Below are 21,363 nucleotides of genomic sequence, written 5' to 3'. Positions count from 1 at the left end.
GAAAAAAGTTAAAAGATCTTCCCAAATAAACTGTTCTTAAAATGTAAAAGTATGTACATTCAGCATCTACTGTAAAGGAAAATCCTTGATTTTTTTTTTTATTAAAATCACAATTTCCGGTATTCTTAAAAATTGTAAACTATCGTATTGTAAACTATTTTTTTTTTAATGTATGAAAATCTGTGTGCCTAATTATAATTTGTATAAGTAGTTCTATAAATTAATTAATAAAATTATAGATTAAATGCACATTTACATAAAATAGTTCTTGATTCAGAAAAAAAAATCATAATATTAATATTAAAAATCATTATTTATAATTTGTTTAATAGTTCACTGATAGTGAAGTCAAAATTCCAACTTTCAATTTTATCATAAACCGACAGAGGTAAAATTTTTAAATACTTATACCTACCAGTTTTAATCGGTTTACATTTCTCTAGTCGGAAGACCACTTTCAGTGCTCAACTTTTGGGTATAAACTTCTCGAAATATTTTACGTATGAGATTGTGGTTGTATTTAGATTCAACCCGTATTATGTTACGATATTAAAATCTTTAAACAATAAATTACAGGTATCATTATAATTAGTTTTATTCGGTGGTTTAAAATTGAACACAAATAATAAATAATTTAAATAATACGTATTAATAATATCATAAATATACTAAACTTATTGCACATGGATCTAAACCGTTTATCGCTATAACGCATAAAACAAGTAGATCCTGTAGTAATAATTGTATTAAAACATATAAAAACAACTAATATATTAAAATTTCCATATGTTTTAATAATACCTATATTAAGATATGTGACTACGATAAAAATGGAGGTTAATTTAATAAATGAATAACTTTATAGCATGATCACAAGGCATCGAAGTGATTATTATACATGGGTACTAAAATATACTAATATGGGTTATAAATTTACCATATTTTATACCTATTTTAAGTTTGTTTAATTTTTAAATTTTTCAAATATGTTAAACAAAAAAATGTTTCAATGACCACCTTCGATTAATACATATAAGATGATTATGATTTACTTTCTATAGGTTAATTAAACAGGTATGATCAACTCTATTTTTTCAGATTATTAGATTTAGATATATTTATATAAATAATTCATTAAAATTTTTATTTTATAATAAAATTTTAATATTTCCAAAAAAAATCATTTGATTAACGTTTCAACAATGCAAATAAGTGGTTTTCATTTAAAACAACCACAGAGTATAGTGTTGGTTTATCATCGCCTAAACGTGGTTAAACCATACGCTCTTAATTTCTCACGATCTTAAGTACTGAACTTCTAGATAAACCGTTTCTTAGGTTATATCAATGTATCAATATAATATTTACTATTGTGACTATCAGACACACGCCACTGGTGCATGATTTTTCATGGTATATAATTTTAATTATATTATTAAAGTTACCTAATATGAGTAAGCGCTTGTTCTGCAATTATCACAGTTTTAAAAATCAGCATACCACGATCACGTTTGAAACCAGAGAATCGTATTTATATAGCCACTGCTGTACAATAATAACTATTATAATTACAGAATGGACCATGAGTTCATAACAAAAAGTGTATACCTTCTAGTACTACCAGTGAGTTTTTGATTACACAAGTTTTTTTCGTTTTTAATGATCTTTAAAAGGCCGTAACAGTATCTAAAATCCAACCATAAAATTATGCTTCCATCTTCCAAAATTAGATACTCAAGTTACTTTTTTCGTAATAAAGCCATATTTTTCACAAAAAAATCTCAACATTTTCTACTAAAATAAATCGTAGCTTTTCTGAAATGGTTTATTTTTTAACAGATTATAATAAGTTTTATTGTAATTTATAAAATTTATAAAAAAAATAGACATATAAATGAATATATAAAATAGCTAATCAACTTTTTTATAAAACCTACGAGTATATTTAAATTTTTATAGTGAAAAATTATGTTTCCAAAATCAATAAATCTTGAGTTCTATTAATTTAAAGTAAAAAACCATGTGTTGCTCGGGCGATATATGACTATCGTTTATTTCTGTTTGTTCAGTTTAAAGATAAATAACAATTTATACTATTTTGTACTACTTATTATTTTTTAAATACCTATTAAATTTTACTTTTTTGTAAAAAGTTTGGATTTTATTGATTTAAAAAAAAAAAGTTATCGGTTATATTTTTTGGCTCTTTAAAAGCATTTTTGACAACATGAAAAGCGTTGCATATTTCCTCTTCTATTATATTAAGCTTGAGTAATTTTTCTGCAGGTTCTCTTCGTCTCCTTTTTCATTCTCACCAGAATTGAATTTTTTATTTTTTAACTTCTTCCGCAGTATTATCGTCAGTAGGTAATTCATAAACCGCAGTATTTTCATTAATATTCTAATAATATTGTAAAGTAACATCACCATAACAATGGTTATCGTTGTACATCTAGAACTTCTACATCAGTTTCAAAAATTTCATTTTTAAACTCAACTTTGGAGAAATGTATACGTTTACGTCAATATTGGAACTGCGGCACTGTTGTGAAATGAACCTACCGCTTGCTTATCTTTATTGGATATAATAACATTTTAAGCATTTGGGTAATTTAAAAACAATATTTAATATTTGACAGTGACAATATTTACAAATATAGGTTTGTGTTATAGTATAATTTATTATCGTTACATAGAAATATTAGATTCGTTGTTTAGAGAAAAATTAACATAATAAATTATAATTAACGATGAGTCATAGTTTTAAAAAAAAAATTCGTCAAGTGGAAGTCCATTATATGGAAATTTTATTATAAATGTAATATTATCATGACCAAATTAAGATGACTTCCGCAGTATTATCGTCAGTAGGTAATTCATAAACGGCAGTATTTTCATTAATATTCTAATAATACAGGGTACATTCAGATGTATTAACATCTGAGATGTATATTGTACGCATTAGATTAATTTTCTCTCATATTTCTTTAGTAACGAAGTCAAGCAAATAAAAAAAATTTACTATTATATTATTATCTAAGCAATTTATATATTAAACACTATGTGATATACTCTGAAAACATACACTTTATCGATTTCTTGAAAGTATAAAAATCCAGACAATCGTGCCCGTACATAAATTTCCAACAAAAATGAAAGTGCGATAATTTTCAACAAAAAATTATGATATAATAAAAATGACAACAGTCACTTACACTGGAAAAAACATAAAAATTGTTATTTCAAAATGTTGTTCATTTTTCCCTATTGCGTTTTAAAGCATTATTGTTTACGATCGAAATCCGCTGAAATATTTACCACATAACAATTTCGTTTGGTTTTCGAGCAGACTTCACTATTATTAAAATTTAACAATCAAAAAGAGCTCAATACTAATATTTTCACATCATGGTAAACATTGTATCATTTTTACTGACACAGTGCTCTACATATATTAAATCTAATATTATACTAGCATTATAGCAGTATGACGGTGATATGTTTTTTTCCAATTTATTTAAAATTGTTTTATAAATCTAATTTGGAAATACTATACTTATATTACGTTATTATTTATTTATTTTCGTAAAACAAAATACTGTTATAATCAGAGTGTAATGGAATTGATTTTTAATTATTTTAATAAATGTTTTAATATTATAATACTTATGTTGTATCGATGATTCATTACGCGCGTAGTTAATATTATACGAGTCCTATATTAGTTAAAAATACTATTTGTTTCTGAATTTTCGAGTGTCCAAATTTCGATCAATACTATACAAAATCTATTAAATGTATAAAAACAACAAAATCTCACTTGGTGTTTTTCCGTAATATTATAACTTAATATTTTTGACTATTATATAATATATACATTGATATGTTAGCGCTGACATTTTTATAATAAAACGACAGTTAAGTATACACAACACGTTAACACACGAATCGTATAATATAACATTTTATCCAAAACAATGATGTTGTTTTTCTCCGACCACCACGGCGACGGCGCTCAACTATAATGAAATACAATGCAATCATTTTACGATTTGTTTGATGGGGTGAATTGTTTTGTTTCAGGACAATGACGGGGCCAAAACAAAACTGAAATTGAGGGATGGAAAAAGAGCACTGCATGGTGCACCGTCAGGCGCTATGGATCTTGTGTTTCCACGTCGTTTGCAGTTTGTCGTTAGTTGCAGGTACGTATTTAACATTTATATTTCGCATTCAACACCGTAAATCAAGACTTGAAATCGGAATGAAATTTTTCGATTTTTATTTTTATTTCGAGTATCGATATCAGTGTCATTCTGATTTCAATTAAAAATGATTTATTGTTTTTTAAGTGTTATGGTATTTTTATTGTTCTACAATATCAATTTAATATATTTTTTTTTTATTTGCAATTAGATTTTTCTTTTTTTTTTTCAATATAAAATATTGTTTCACTCAAGATTGACAAAAAATTAATCGTTTGACTTTAAAGTTTCAAATTTAAATACCACTAGTCACACCATACATCATAGACCTTGTATTTCTATAAATCCAAAAATTACACACGCTGTATATTATGAATTCTTGGTTAATATTTATTACAACATAAAATATCACTATGATCCTGACGAAGCAGCTCGAAATGTTATAAACAACAAAAATAGTGAAACAATATCTTTTTTATCACTTGTTGACATTGCAGAAATATAGATAAAATATACTGCATTAATATAATATGAAACACACATGACACAATGTTAAAGACAAAAAACAAAGATGAATAAAACACTTTTAGACTCTCACTAAGCTGCATAAGTTTAAGCCCGTAATAAAGAAATTACACTGAATAAGCTCAGAATTAGTCACTCGAGAATCTCACGTTGCACATGAACACCTGATGGTCGATGGCTAAGACTTAGCCTCCATTGTGCTAACAGGCAATTTACAAATTATAATTTAACACATTGTCGTCCACTATTCTAATTTCAAATACCCCAGAAACGGATTCCATATTACAGAAAATTTGTATGAAACAATCATACCATTTTCATAAAACTTATAATTTCGTACTAACTTTAATTTATAAAGTATTCAAAAATATGGAAATTATTTTTTTCTTAAAGGTTTATTATAAAATATTAATATTCATTATTTTATTTATAATTTCATTAAAATTGTTTCATGATAATATAATTGTACTAAACAAACTTTACTTTTTACACACATTATATTTTTGGCAACATATTAACCAAGCATGTATTCTTAATTTTTTTTCTCAAACAAAGTTTAAACAAACTTTTAATAATAAAGAATATCATCTATATTTAATCGTTGCATTTGAACACTTTTATTCTAATTTTCACGTAGTAAATATAGTCACAAAAATCACGTTTTATAAAAATAAAATATAAAAGCTTAAATCTAATTATACATTCTAAAATTTAAAATGTTTTATGACCAAGACGCAGAAAAAATATTTTAATTGTATTTTTTTCTCTTGTTTTTTTATTTTTTTTATGGCCATAACTATTGTGTTTCTAAAAATAATATTAATTAGGTTTTGGTTTTTTTTTAAAGTTTCGAGATGACAAAAACATTCGTGTTTCATGTAAGAACATTTAATTTTAGAACATTGATGATTTCATATCGTATATAAATATATTATAAAATAAATCAAATCGATCATAGTAAAACTATTGACCACTACTAAAAATTTGAATTTAGAAATATTTTTTTAGTACCTTGTATACTTAATTCTTCAATCTCGAGTACAAAATAATGTATTTTACATTATAAAATATAAAAAAAAAAAATCCGCTATCTCTGAAGTTATGATACTCGAAATAAAACTATTTCTTCATTTAAATTCATAAGCAATAACTATTTATTTATATAATGTGTTAATTATTATTTCCTGTCGAAAAACGTGCAATTCGTCTTTATCAATAGTTTGAAAAATCAAACAAAGTATTGTATGCTATCTAAAATAGTATCGAATAACTTCACTTTTCCGTTCAGTTACTCTGAAACCCGTTCTGATAATAATCGATCTTATTGTCTCGGCCATGCGAAACAGAAGACCATCAGTTATCGTAACCACGTAGGGTTACAGCAAAATATATAAACAAAGACAATTATATGTTAGTGAGTAATGTATAAGCAATTATTTATATAATAATATATATATATATCAAGTAAGTCTATTTCACTGACTTAACAATATTGGAATTTTTAAATTTCTGTGGAAATTGGCTTTCATTTAGTTATAGCTTTACGCGATAAGCTGTCAATAACTAATTAACAAATTATATCACCATGAAATGTTTACTTAATCTATTACAGTTTATTTATCGGTTCAAATAATATTTTTTAACAGAGCTAACAAAATTTGTTTTTCTGATATCTATGTTTCTTGGACAATTGAATTATAATATCTTATTTATATTTAAATTGCATTAGTTGAATTTATCGTGTAAGCTGCTAGCTATATAATATAAGCAATTGATATCCGGTTTTAAATTCAGCATTAAAGTGAAAGGCAAAAGTTGGTATATGACATTGGTGCTTTATTAAATTGTGTACTTTAAACTCGAAAATTTGAAAAAGTATCTTATACCAAACTCGCTTTACACAATTTTTAAGATTTTTTGATTAATTCACATAGTTTTCATGTTAATTTTATCATTAAAACATAATTTCAAATTTGAGATAAACTATTTCTAAGTACTGTATGCAGAATTGACAATATCATTGATAATAAATTTAAGATATATAATTTAAATACATTTGTTCCTATAGGAACTTGCATAGTTGTATATTATATTTTGTTTGCGTTGAGAAACTATAGGTAATAAAGATAAAAACCAAAATAGTAATTTATTCAAATAAGTTTAAATTTATCTCATTAATTAATCATATTTATAAATATCAATAAGTTTAAAATTATCATAAATTCATAACTTTAAGACATTGTACAAATGATGTTTAAATTTTTAACAAAAACAAAATCAAATCAAGTTCTTATTGAACGCAGACAATGATGTAGGTGTAAGCTTATCTGAATTTCTAACAAAAAAATATCATCGTCATTTGTTTCGTCGTAGATTTGTAGTACTTATAAGTTATATAACTATAATATCTAGTTAATGATGTAATGTTTAAGTACCTTATATTTTAGTTATATTACTAAAATTATTATTGAAATAGATTTATTCTTAAGCTAATAATAAAACATAGGTAAAAAATAAAGTATTTAAAACATAAACCTAAATCTCTTCAAAAATTTGAATATGTAACGTATTCAGAGATGATATTGATATATCATGTATTGTAATTACTTATTATAAAGCATCTTGCTTATTCTTAACTATGTATATTTTATATTTTTTGCCGTCCCAAAATAATATGTTTAGCGAAAAACTGAAAAAAAAAACAATATTAAAATTGGAATCGTTTAACAACCAATAATATTCGTAATCTAAAAATATTTATAAGATATAATATTTCTTATTTATGTTCTATGAACATAATATTATTACCAATACACTTTTCAATAAATCATTGATAAAAGATAAATTTAACAGCTTGAAAATGTATATTGATTTCCTATACAAACAGATAATACAATAGTATAAAGACATCCCGCACTCATCCTTACCATATCTGAAAACCAAATATTTTTAGATAATATTTATGTTAATATGTTCATATTATATACACGACAAAAGGATAAAAGGAAAACAAGCTAGTTATTTGTTATAACTTATAACAATTGTATAGTATTCTCTCTTTCTTTTTTTTGAATAAAAATAACATCAATATACTTACTATACAATGTATCTGGAGAAGAGCATTATCTGAACAATATTTTATTTATATAATTGTTTAGGTATACATTTCTATTTAAATAAGATTCTATTCGAATACTCAACATACAAGTACATATTCAAGTACAATGTTGGGGGATTTTATGAACATAAATACATAATATACATATATATATATATATTATAGCATACAATAACTTTAATTAAAATCCTAAAATAAACATGAGGTCCACTTTAAATAAATAAATAATAATGATAGGTATACATGTAACACGATTTTTGGAAAAATGTATTTTGTTTTTGTAGAAAATTTAAAATGAATAACAATAGACACTTGACATTTTCACAGAAAATTCATATTAGCCTTTTTTAGACACGAAATACATTTATTTATTTATTTAACGCCTGAAGGCACTAGAATGTACAAAGTAATACTTATAATTAAATTAACTTAAGATTATATAATATAACAAATACGAATAGTATGACACCTAGTCTAAAATTTTAACTTTAAGTGTTCTATCCGTTAAAAAGGCGTTGAACTATGATATTATTGGGCAACTAATTCCAAGAGAATTAAATTTATTTATTAGTAATTTATGATAAATTGAATGAAATATTTTTCATAGGTCTGTATATTATATAAAATCATCTTGTCTGAGTTTTTAATATCAAATAAATTAGATAATGTACACTAACAAATGAGTACAAATTGATTTATGGGTTCGGAAATAACGCTGTTCTCCCGCAATTATATCACTATTAAATGCATGTATAAAATAGTTTTGGTTCAGCTAATTTCTCAAAAAGTTTTGGTAATGTGCTTAATTTTGATATAGGGTAGTAATTTCTTATTGAATTTCGATTGTCAGCCTTATAGATTGGTATTACAATTACAAAACTAGGCGAGGAAAAATTCCAAGAATTAAGGACATATTGAATAAAGCATATACTTGGCGAGTAAGGGCATAATGACATTTAGATAAAACAATTGGAAGAAGTCTATTTTTTAAAATATTTTAACTTTATTAATTTTTAATATTCATTTACACTTTAAGTATGTAATACAAGGTTTCTTATAAAGTTATGAGTTTAATTTATCTATTCCATTTATATAGAAAACAATTGAGTTTTTATTTATTTAAATAAAATTGTTGAATAGTTGATAAAGAAAAAATGATATGATTGTATAATGTATTACCGTATTATTAATAATAATAATAATAATATGTATTCATATTTTTAAAAATATAAAATAAAATATTTTATTTAAAACGTATGTTATGTAAAAGTATTATACGTATTTTGGAAAAAATAATTTAATACAGAATGTGTTAAAAATAAGATTTATAAGATTTAAATCATAAATCTATATGTTTATGAAAAGTTAAATAATGAATATTATAGTTTATATTATAGAGTAATTATTCATAATATTTTGCATTAGAAATTATTGATGATATTAAATTTTATAATAATAATAATTTGTTATTTTCCTGTGTCTTAAAATGAAATCCGTGTTCCATCACAGTCTGTTTAAAATAATATGTTCTATACGACCGATATAATATAATACTTATACTCGTATTCGGTGTAGGACCAGTGTACACCGATAATCAATATTTAAACACAACGCTTTAACACTTAATCATTGCATTATTCTTAGCGATACCTACCATATTATTTACGTATACGAATCCATATTGTGTACATTGTACCGATAAAACAATAAATAATATTCTATAAATAAAGTAATAGAAAATCTGAAAACACGTTTGGATTTGTTTATTTCTATAATTTACACTCGAAAAATTCATTCTACTATTTTAACTGAAATAAATTCAAATAATCCTCTAAAAATTAAATTTTGAATATTGTAAACGGTGAATAAACATAATTTTAAAATAAAAACCAACAAATGTGATGGACTATTTCGAGTAAGATTAATAGCAAATGTATATATATTTTCAGATAGTTTATCGAATTACTACGTAGTTTGATCACTTATTTGTAACATAGTTATTGTACAAGATGTACATAGTTTTTAGTGAAAAATTCCACTTGTTGGACACAAATTGGTGATATATGCATGCGGTTGCATTCTATACAAACTCTCTTACATTATTAAAGAACACACACACATCACTGAGAATAACTATTTACATTGAACTCCTTTAAAATAGCCGATATCGAATTCCTATTTATGATTAAAAATTCTAAATAATATATTCTTACGTTAAACATTAGAATTGTATTATATTATACAGTAATATTAGTATTCAATTGTACCCACTAAACTTGTAAATACATAATACATATTTTAAATTAATATTAAAACACTTTCTGAATATTCTTATTAAAATGTTAAGTATTTTTATTAACTCGTTTGCCACTTTTTTTTTTTTTTGTTACCATTCAGTTTTCTATACCCTCGAGATATAAATAATTTATCAAATAGACTATCAACGTAAATCTTGACAGTGATGTTGTTAGCAGAAACCATACGATTTTACATTATGTTCTATACATAATATTATGATGCTGCGTGCAAGTAAAACGCATGAATATATTAAATTTGACTAAAAACACATGTACGCAATTAATCATAAATAACGCTGTAATGATTTATTGTCGAAATGTCGTATGTTATACGCAACTACTATTTGTATGCATACAATTATTGTTATAGAAAATGTGACGAGGTCTATTAACAAAGCATAAGGCATCCTTAAATCGAAACAATTTATTTTTAATTATTGCAAAAAATCAAAATAACATTAACCTAAGCAACTAATCAGTATAAAAAGACAAAATGTTGTCTGAAATCGGGGAATACGTCGGCTCACTTATACGTTAAAAAAATAAATAATATTAGTTTCCATATTTTTAAATTTTAAATTTGAGTTCTGGTAATACCTAATTTCGTTTAAACCGTACTCGGCTAAGACATGTTCTGAATAAATATGACGTGTCTCAACAACAATCCACGCGATGCACAATCCGACAAACTTTCTAAAGAGTGGTCGTAACCAGAATACTATCACCGTCTTCACAAAACTTCAATGAGTTCGCTGAATAGTAAATATCTATTTTACATAAAACTGTAACTAAAACTAAATAACATCACGTGATGCAGCTTATTTAGAAGATTATTATATTAAAAGGTTTTGCCCACTTATTTGAAACATTTTCAAAATAAAGATATGACGCATATTATTTCACGCTCAATGTTTTATAATTATATTGGTGTTATATTCACTTTAAAGTGAGTTTCAACAAATAAATATATTTTTATCTTATTAAACATTATAAATTCTTAAATAATTTATTGTATGAAAAAAAAATATTATATTTAAGTATAAAATGTAATATTCTATAGTTTATTATTATAATATGAGTTTCCAGTGATTGTAAGCTGTTAAAATTCAGCTGAATGTTATAAATATATAAAAATATTACCTAATTAAACCATAACAATAAATTATCAAACACATTATATGTATAGGTATACGTTCATTATTATTCTATTAGTAAAGCAAATTGAATGTTAAAACTAATTGAAGGTACTTTTTAAACATATATTTGTTTTTAATTATACTTTTTACTAACGAGATTTAATTTGTAACGTTTAATTGGTATTTTTTTTTTTTTTTTTAGTAATAATGTCCAACTTGTCACTAAAACACTCATAACAACAAAGCTTTTCTTTTTGTTTTGTTTAATTTATTCATAAACATTTACTTTTATGTTGCATTTTTGTTGAAATGTTTATTTGAAACAAATACATTTAGGTGATTTTCGTTTAATACTATGAATTTCGAATATCCATATTATTTGTTATGTAGCAACATTTATATGTCAAATTATTATAAATTGACCAACAGAAAACCAATCAGATTTTATATTGAATCATCATGAATAATACATTCAACTCTTGGGTTTTAGAGATATTTTGAAATGTTTGTACAATGATTATACAATATACATGTTATAATTAACTCCAAACGAGAAAATATATAATTTAACTAGAGAGTATATTATAATATGTTATTTAAAAAATATTTTTATTTTAACTAAAAAAGTTACGAATTCAATAGGAATGGCTATTAAAAAATGTAAGTTTAAATAAAACATAAACACTTCATTTCATAACTATGATAATTTATAAGCTACCTATTTAAGATATTTAAAAATAGATACCTAAACACTAATATAAATTACAATGTTAGTCATTCTACTGTATAATACAATATTATATTACTCTTATCAATTTATTGTAATAATTTTTATTTTTCAAAGTCTATTCGTTCAATTTTTAAGAACTCAAACACATCGAGATTATTAATAATGCATGTTCAACCGAGCAAATGTAAGTTCCTACACGATAGAATAAGGTACATAAAGGTACATATGTAAGTTTCTACACAGTAAAATTAGGTACGTTATATTATTATACATTATTTATAAGTTATTAATCTAATATAAGTAATATCATATAATACTGTCATACATTTTAATATGGTAATAATTCATTTATTATGTGGTTATAATACTTCTTCAATTACTCCACACTATTATATTCTTCTAAATTATATTATTTTCACATCATCAGTTTGATAACTTATAGTTAAAATAATATATAAAATGTAATATATATATATATTCACTATTCACTATTAAAATGTATACAAATAACATGTTCAATGATATTTTTATTTATTTTTCAAGACTGTATCATCTGCAGTTTGATAACTTATAAAGTTATAATATTATATAAAATATAGTAAATATGTAACTGTCTTACGCCGTGTAGGAACTTACACATCACATATTATGTAAGAATTATCATATGTATAATGGACATCAGGCATTGCGGAATTGAGGGTAATGAGAAAGCCGACAAATAAGCTCATAAGGCAGTTGATAACCTAAAAACGGAAACACTCACTTGCATCCGCACTTGTTGACATCCATAGGAATGTTAATACCTATTGCACCAGTTTATAGGAATCCAAATAACGTCGCACACTAAATAATAAACTAAGGGAAATCAAAAATATTACCACATACTGGCCAAAGCCTAATTCATTAAATCGAAAAGATGAAGTAATTCTCAGCAGATTACGTATAGATTACTCGAAGATGTCTCATGGTCATCTTATGCGTAGAAAAGAACAAACGATTTGTTGGTGAACCTTCAACTGTCAAGCACCTTCTTATTCGTTGCTAGAATCATATACAAACAAGGACGGCTCTAGATTTGCCAGACGGCCAGTTCAAGGCTCTAAGTCTATCCGAAGTCAACATCAACAAAACAATCACCTTCCTCAAACAAACCAAAATGTACAATTCAATATAAAAATGTAATGTAATTTTTTTTCCCTTGGTATTAAGTTAATAACATAAACTATTGATGCTGAAACATGAATATAAAAAAAAAATTCTTTACCTGCTACTCTTGTATAGGAATTTACAATTCCCCGTTCAACCAAGGTTTTAACTTATATTAAAAAAAAAAAAAAAATCAAAAAAGGTTTAATCTTTATGTTACTAATTGTATCTACATAAAAAAAAATGTACATGTATATTTATTAAAGACACTCAAATTATATTATTTATTTATAGTATACAAATATACCTATTTATATAATATTGTATAAGATTAAAATTATTCACTAAAATATTAATGAAACGTGTTATAATAGTAGAATAATAGTAGGCTACAAGATTTGTATTCTAAAAATATAATTTCTTTGAAATAAAATATGACCCACCAGAGACATCTAAATGGACAATAGCCACCTGATCCCACACAAAAAAATGTTTATGTCTTAAGTAGTATTAAAAACACATATTTTTGGATTTATAACTTTGAATTTTTCGTTTAAAACACATTATTACAATTTATGTATTATTAAATGAGTATATAATAATGTAACAGTATTTTTATTTTTTAAATTTGAAAAATAAATTTTATAATAAAATTTTATTTTTAATAATCCATTTTAATTTATTTTCAAATATTTAAAAAAATATTATATCAACACATACCATCAGGAAATGATTAAATCTTTTTTTTAGATAAAAGAAAAAAAATTAACGTTTATGTTTCGAATTTGATAAAAATCATTAAAAATATTGATTTTGTAGTAATAATTTATCAAAAATATCTTATTATTTTCCACCACTTCATGTATATAAAAAAAATCGCGGTTTGGTAGTTAATAATATCGTGTTTTTATCATTACAATTAATTGTGTACAAGCTCACTCAATTTTTATATTATTCGTGAAACCAACTTCACATCCGTCGTATTTACTATAATATTTTTTAATAATGAGTTACAATGAAATCACATTACGAAAAAAACAAATACCAACATTAAGTTTAAAAAAAAACGATCTTTTTGAAAATTATTGAAAATTCTGACATTCATATTGCGCATCTAAGCATTATTTTTAATAATATTTTATTTTAAACATGAAAATAATATTTTAGTAGTATTTCAAAAATTGTTCATAATATGTTATTACCTATTATTAACTTGAATTGTCAACATACTATATGAAGCTATCAATTACAAGAGTTTACTGCATGGTTGCAGAAATACAATATAAAAGTTATTAAACTGTTTTATTAAAATTTTTTTTTTTTTTATCGAAATACATGTAGATAATATAAATGTAATATAAAATTTGAAAATGGCTGAAAAGTCAAAGTTTAAAAACAAAATAACTCACCTGAGCAATGTTTTATTTTTATGTTTTCATAACCAGCATACACATATTACATATCCATGTAGTGTAATTTAACTTTTTAATAAAATTGATAATATCTATTTAACTCTTTCAAAATTTTCTGTGTGTGTACAACAAAATGGTTTGCTAGTATTGAGATATGTAGTTATGTAATTTAGACATACAGTATATACTAATCAAATAGCAATAATAATATAGGTTTACGTTCATTCGTGATGACTGTTCAAAAAATTTTACCTTACCTAGGCGGATTTATTTGAGTGATTTTTCTACAATGAATGACACTGATTATTCATTATAGTAATTGGTAGGATACAAGACGAATGAAAATACCTAGAATAACGGTTGGCAGCTGGTGGACCGCGGAAGGCAGAAACTGGACGGTCAAAATATCTAAAATAGATCGTGTCACTAATTTATTATAAAGATTTAAGAATTTTTTTTCTGTGCCTCATTTATTTATTATTTCAATCTTCTGGATTTCGATAGAAATAACTTACTAGAAATTAGTGACCTGGATTAAGCTGAAATGTAATATACATGTCATCTGAAACGTGCTTTCTAGCCGAACAGCATCAACTAACAAGATTCTGAACTTGATATAGTACGTTGTCAATCGTTAAACGAAATGTGCGAAAAGATTAAACACTTCATACCGATTGAAATCGACAAATAAATCGATATAAATATCAACCAAAAAAGGCACCTTGCTAGGACCAAATAAATCAAGAAATAATGAGAGAATTACCTAAAAAGGCTGTGATTCATTTCACTCTCTTCTAAAATGCCATTACATTACATCTTCTTACAGAATACGTTCTCAATGGAAACGAGCTCAAGTACCATGCCGACTAAACGAATTGTAATGATTGAAGTTCAAATACACACGTATAGAGTATCATGGATAACATATCGTATGTTATATTTGAAAGTTTAAATGTAATATTTTTAATCATTATTTCTATTTTAACTATTCTAAATATATATATATATATAATATATATTGTATTATTTATATTTGATTTATGCAATACATAGTTCTACGAAATATGTAAAATTTGGAAAATACTATATTAATATACGTATATATATATATAATATATATTGCTTTGTCTTCGAACTCGTCGTTTATTGTACGAGAATTTTAATTTCAACTTGTTTAGTTCACATTCAAGGATTTTTTTCGTGGATTTAATATTTAACGTCTGCTCAGATTTCAAAGTACTCTGGCAAAAGATTATATAATTGTATACACACGAAATAACGAGTAGGTATTCCATGGATAATAATATTATAATAAGTATGTTTTTAAATCGGTCGGGCTCAAAACGTATAATGAAATGAGTCCGTCAGATTATTATAAAATTTCGGTGCTGACAACCGAAGTCGATCGACGTGCGGACGGTGATCAATTGATATCGGTGTGTCTCCATACGAATACAACGGTGGCGTATTCAGGGTCAGCGTATAGGTCGTACACTATATACACAATATAATGATAATAATATTATACCTTTGGCGTACCTTTTCACGGACGCGAAGATAAGAAGTGCCCTCTGGGTGTGTGCGGTTTGCCAAAAAAGCCATAGGTACCTCTACGGCGGTGTTCTATTGCCCGGAATGATCTATTATATTCCCACGCAGACGTTCCGGGGACTAATTGTGGTAACGGACAAGAAAAGCTCCCGACGCGCACACACAGAAGCCGCGGCCGGGAAGAACCTATACATTTATATAATATCTAAGCGCGTCCCGAGTTGACCGATAAAGGCAGCAGGGCCCGTCGTAATAAATTAATGACTAGAGTGCTGCTGCTGCGGCCCCATATAGCTAATGGAAAGAATAAGCGGCACTGCAAAGTCCGCCGTTGAAAAATCGTTTGTCCGACACTTATCTGAGTCCATGCCAAAGACGTGTTTGCCGACGTGTTGTCATTATTCGCCCGACCGACGTGAGGATGATTTCCGAAAATCGGCAGATATAATATTATCGTTCTATCGATAGGTATAGTTATTCTATGTAGTAGTCAGATAAACAATTTAAAATACACGTTCCGACGGTATTCAAACGTTTTAAACGCGATCGGTTGCGATCATAATATTATCATCGTCTATATTACAATATTACGTAGATACGTATAATTATTATTATTGTTATTATTTCGCTCTTAGTATTTATGTCACTATAATTAAAAATTTCGTACAATTATTTATGAAAGAGGAGAAGACGAGAATATTAAGCCGACGACATATTATAATACAAAATAAAATTATAACCAGTGGATTAACTCGAAAAAAACTATTCCAATTTTAAAATAGATAATAATATAGCAAAATGCATTATTAGTTTTTTTTTTTTTAATAAAGTACCATAGGAATTGGCAAATTAGCTTGCACTTAAAAATCCATAACATTTTCAATTCAAGCACCTCATGCTTGTAAATCATAAACAAAATATACTCATAACTTATGAGTCGTAAATTACTTTCATTAAAATTAAAAAAAAATTAAATTATCAATAAGCTACATTAATTTTTATAAGCGTTTAAATATTAAATGTTGACAAAATTTGGCACTTAAAATAAAATAACATAAAATAACAATTTTTATCAAACACAATATAATCGTTATTTAATATTATTTAAAAAATATTATGATTGATATAGATGAATATACAAACGATATACACCATTATACACACTATAACTTTTTTTCACCAATTTTATGGAGAAATTAATGTGTATAGTAATTTGCAATGGACGTTATGTACTTCAGTTATTATGGACAATATTATAATTAGACTGTTATTCACTTTAAGTGGAGGGAAACTTAATCCTTTGATATGAAAAAGCCCTCGAAATGTCCATTACTTATGATGTATGTCACGCGTGTGGTAACTTCACGGTATACACACACGCATATTCAACCACTATGAATATTATATTGTCAAATGATATTGCAAAAGTCGTTATCAAATTATTTTTTAACCATTAATTAATTGCAATTTGTCGTTTTTTTTTATACAAGAATGGCAATTTTAGTTGTTACCTAATCTAATATTATTAATAAACAAACATATTTTCGGACATATAAATTGTATTTGCGTATAGCTACCTGTGGTTAAGTATAAAGTTTTTTTAAGTTGATGAAGATGACCTCATTATTAAAAAAAAAAAAACTTTTTTAGTTAATTGGTGAAACGTGAAAAAATTAAATGAGTTTTGAAAGTTTTGCGTAAAGACGATTATGGACTACATAGTAGGCACTATTAACGGCTTATTATAATACGCTATCGGTGTAGATAAAGTATATACAACAAGGGTAAACATATTTCCCACTCAAACGGATTACTATTATTGTATATAGACATGAAAATGACTCTCGCTATAATAAGCGGGCCTGATTTTACAAAATCGTATTCATTATACAGAGTGATTCACCAACCATAATTACCCTTTTATTTAGAATTTTTTTTTTACACTTTAAAACTAAATTTTCAAATACATAGGTATTTGTATGCAATTTAATGCGTTTTTCTTGTGATGATATATTAAACTACATTTTTCCAAATGGTATATACCCTTATATTATATTTTAAACTATTCATTATATTATGATTTTTTCAAAATATTAATGTACTTAAATTAAATGTTTAACAATAATGTTTTGAGTTATTAAACATAATGAACTAGGAATAATAATACATACTCATACGTTTAGATGATATGTTGGCCACAATTCATGCTAATAATTACTTATTAATAATATGAGTCCATTAAAAAATATTTAAATAAAATAAATACAATAGTAAAGAACTAATAGCTATATTCTTCAAATGGCTATAGTCACTAATATTTTCTAAATTAGCGTTTTCCAAAGTGTATTCAACGGACAATTTCAAAAGGTTCCTCCAAATTTATATGATTACTGAAAAAATTATTTTATATTATTATATTTGAATTATTTATATTATTAACAATTATAGTTTTAAATTATTTAAAAAATGGGGGTTCCGTGAAACACAAACGATTTCTTAAGGGTGCCGTGGTTGTAAAAGTTTGGGAACCGTTGTTTTAAACCGTTAAAAATGTTATTCAATCTATGCCTCTTTTGTTTAAATTTCATTATAATGCGACATGTTTCATATTATCTCAAATAAAAATGATATGTTTAAATGTTCGAAAAACAAGTTTGTAACGTACTTTTTAAGTAGCTTAAACATTTTTTAAAAATAATGTCTTTAGTTATATAACTAATTTTTTTTAAAAACCAGTATTAAATAACTGCATATAGGTAATACTAAAGAGTATTATGTAAGTATGCTCAGTAAATCACCCTGTACAATATCAAGACATATTAAATGCAACGACGGCAATGGATAACATTATAATACGCATCGCGTATAGTTGTTCCAGCATTAAATTAATTAATAACGAAATTATTTTGTGCCGTGTAGTGCCAATACCAGGTAGATATTGGGTGAGTATTTACACAAGAGTGTAGTTCTCGTCAAAGGGATCGGTTTGTTAGAAAATGTCACGAGTTTCAAATTAATTACGCAATACATTGTAATTGGCGAGGTAATATTATGCGAAACAATAAAATTAAAATAAAATAAATACATCAACACATATTCTATAGTAGTGTTTATACTAATTAATAATAATTGACTAATTAATTAATAAAAGTAAACAGTACGGTTTTTAAAGATAAATAAAATAATAAGATTGCATATTAAAGTCTTAAAAACAGTTGGTAATTTAACGTGCTTGAGAGTTTTGAGGTAAAATTTCACTGTGAAATATTGTTCGCAATATATATAAAAAAAAATAATAACATGATATTTAATTTATTTGCACTTACATCATCGTCCGTGAACTGGAATACTGGAAAAATTAAAATGGACTATGAATCCATATTGTCAATCCGTTCCACAAGTTTTTCAAATAAGGAATTCAACATAAGAAAAGCTGTCCCGTAGCCAATCTTACTTGGTTAAATGTTCACCTATTATACAAATGGGTATATTGTTGGCTATAACAATTAATTATATCTGTTTAACAAACTATAATATTATATACATTGTTATTAAAGTAGGTACTTCGTGTAATATAATTTAAAAGTTTTTCATCAATTTCGAGTCGATTGTGATCTTCAACTACCTATGATGTTTATTAATGCAAAGTATATTCTACGATATTATTATAATAATAATAATAATTTTAAAACTCCTCGTTCTGGAACACGTTTTTAATACTACACATCGCTTTGAACAGAATTTATTTTTTCGTCGATCATCTCATGCGGGGAGACTTTTGTAGTAGTCACGCATACATACATTATATATTTTTAAAAGTGGATTATTTACAATAATTTATTATAAATTCGTAATTTTTCATGTGCAAACAAAACGAGTTCAAAAGGATGGTTTAAGAGGAAATCATTTTCATAATAAACGTATAATTCAAAACTCATTAGACCCCCATTATACGTGCAGAGTCCCAATTGCGAATAAAAAAAAAAGTTTTAGGACTTTTCAGAAGTTTATACAAAAGTATACAGACTATATAATACACTTATCCGTCAAGTAGCAGTATGGAAACGTCCACAAACGGTTTCTCGAAAATTTAAAATTGAAAATAACCACCCAAATATATTGTTTAAGAATATTTTGCGTCTGGCAGCTCTCATATGTTTCAATAAAAAATTATTGCAATTTTGTATACAAGTGGTGTTTTTTGCGCCTAAAATTCACTGGATTAAGTCGTAAAATAAATAAGCAAACATACTATAATCCTTTAAACTATAAATGTCATTCTCGTGTGAAATTTATGTCGTACTTATATTTTTATTATATCCAAAATATTAATATTATTAAAGTGTTCGCGTAGCTGACGTGTGTGGACTTAACTAATAATATACCGACTCGATTATTAAAATACTATTAAGTATAACCGACGTAAGTTTCTATTTTTCGAAAACTCTATACTCACGATTGTTATTATTTATGCATAAGTGTTTACGACATGAAAAATAAATTAACTATTTAAGTGGTTAAAAACGTGTGGTATACTTCTATCGGTAAATAGAATATAATATACCTAACACATTATAATATACTTACGGCTCAACCGTATACAACACCTAAGTTTCTTGGGACACTGGCGTTTGGTCAGTATAACGATCATACCCTAAAATGACAGTATAAATAATTCTATAATTTACTTATCGTGTTGTACGCATTTGTGGTTTTAATCTCAAATATTGTTTTTACGTAATATCTGACTGATTTAGCGCGTCTGCTCGCTCGGATTCGTCAGTTGACGGTAAGTGAAAAGTAGAATTTAAAAATGCAAATTATACAAAACTTGACAAAGTGGCAGACTTTATCCCACGACGTGAAAACTATAATGTAATATAGTTTATAATAATTGTTTTAATAGTGTAAATTTCTCTGAAAATCGTATTGAGATATTAACGTAACGTACATTAATCGCTTATTGTGTTCGATAAGATTAATGAGAAGGGAGGAGGGGATACTGCTCGACAAAATCAACGTTTTGAATTTTTATTTATCAATTTTACCCGAAATATATTTATATCAATAAAAAATCATAGTTCAAACAGCCATATATACCACCGTCCCATGATTTCATGTTCAGTACATCATTCGAATTGGTTGGAATTTCGTAGAGCCAACTTCGGTTATTTTCTAAAATAGGGTTGGTGGTAGAGTAATGGAATGTATATTATTATCATTACGCGTTATGATACAAACTA

The 21,363-nt window shown here is 25.6% G+C and overlaps 1 protein-coding gene across 5 annotated transcripts in view; it reads left to right on the top strand.

The window, feature by feature from the left end:
- Positions 1 to 21,363, top strand: part of LOC113551894 (cell adhesion molecule 3-like) — a 405,828-nt gene that overhangs the window by 282,331 nt on the left and 102,134 nt on the right. For all 5 annotated transcript variants that reach the window (XM_026954455.1, XM_026954456.1, XM_026954457.1 and 2 more), the window contains one exon: positions 4,084 to 4,205. In XM_026954455.1, coding sequence (XP_026810256.1) covers positions 4,121 to 4,205 — 85 coding nt within the window. In that variant the 5' untranslated portion in view covers positions 4,084 to 4,120. The remainder of the gene's footprint in view (positions 1 to 4,083; positions 4,206 to 21,363) is intronic.

Source organism: Rhopalosiphum maidis, chromosome 2 (assembly GCF_003676215.2).
Source record: "Rhopalosiphum maidis isolate BTI-1 chromosome 2, ASM367621v3, whole genome shotgun sequence".
Taxonomy (NCBI): domain Eukaryota; kingdom Metazoa; phylum Arthropoda; class Insecta; order Hemiptera; family Aphididae; genus Rhopalosiphum; species Rhopalosiphum maidis.
The sequence above is the reverse complement of the archived record's forward strand: the minus strand, read 5'-3'. Positions and strand labels throughout refer to the sequence as shown.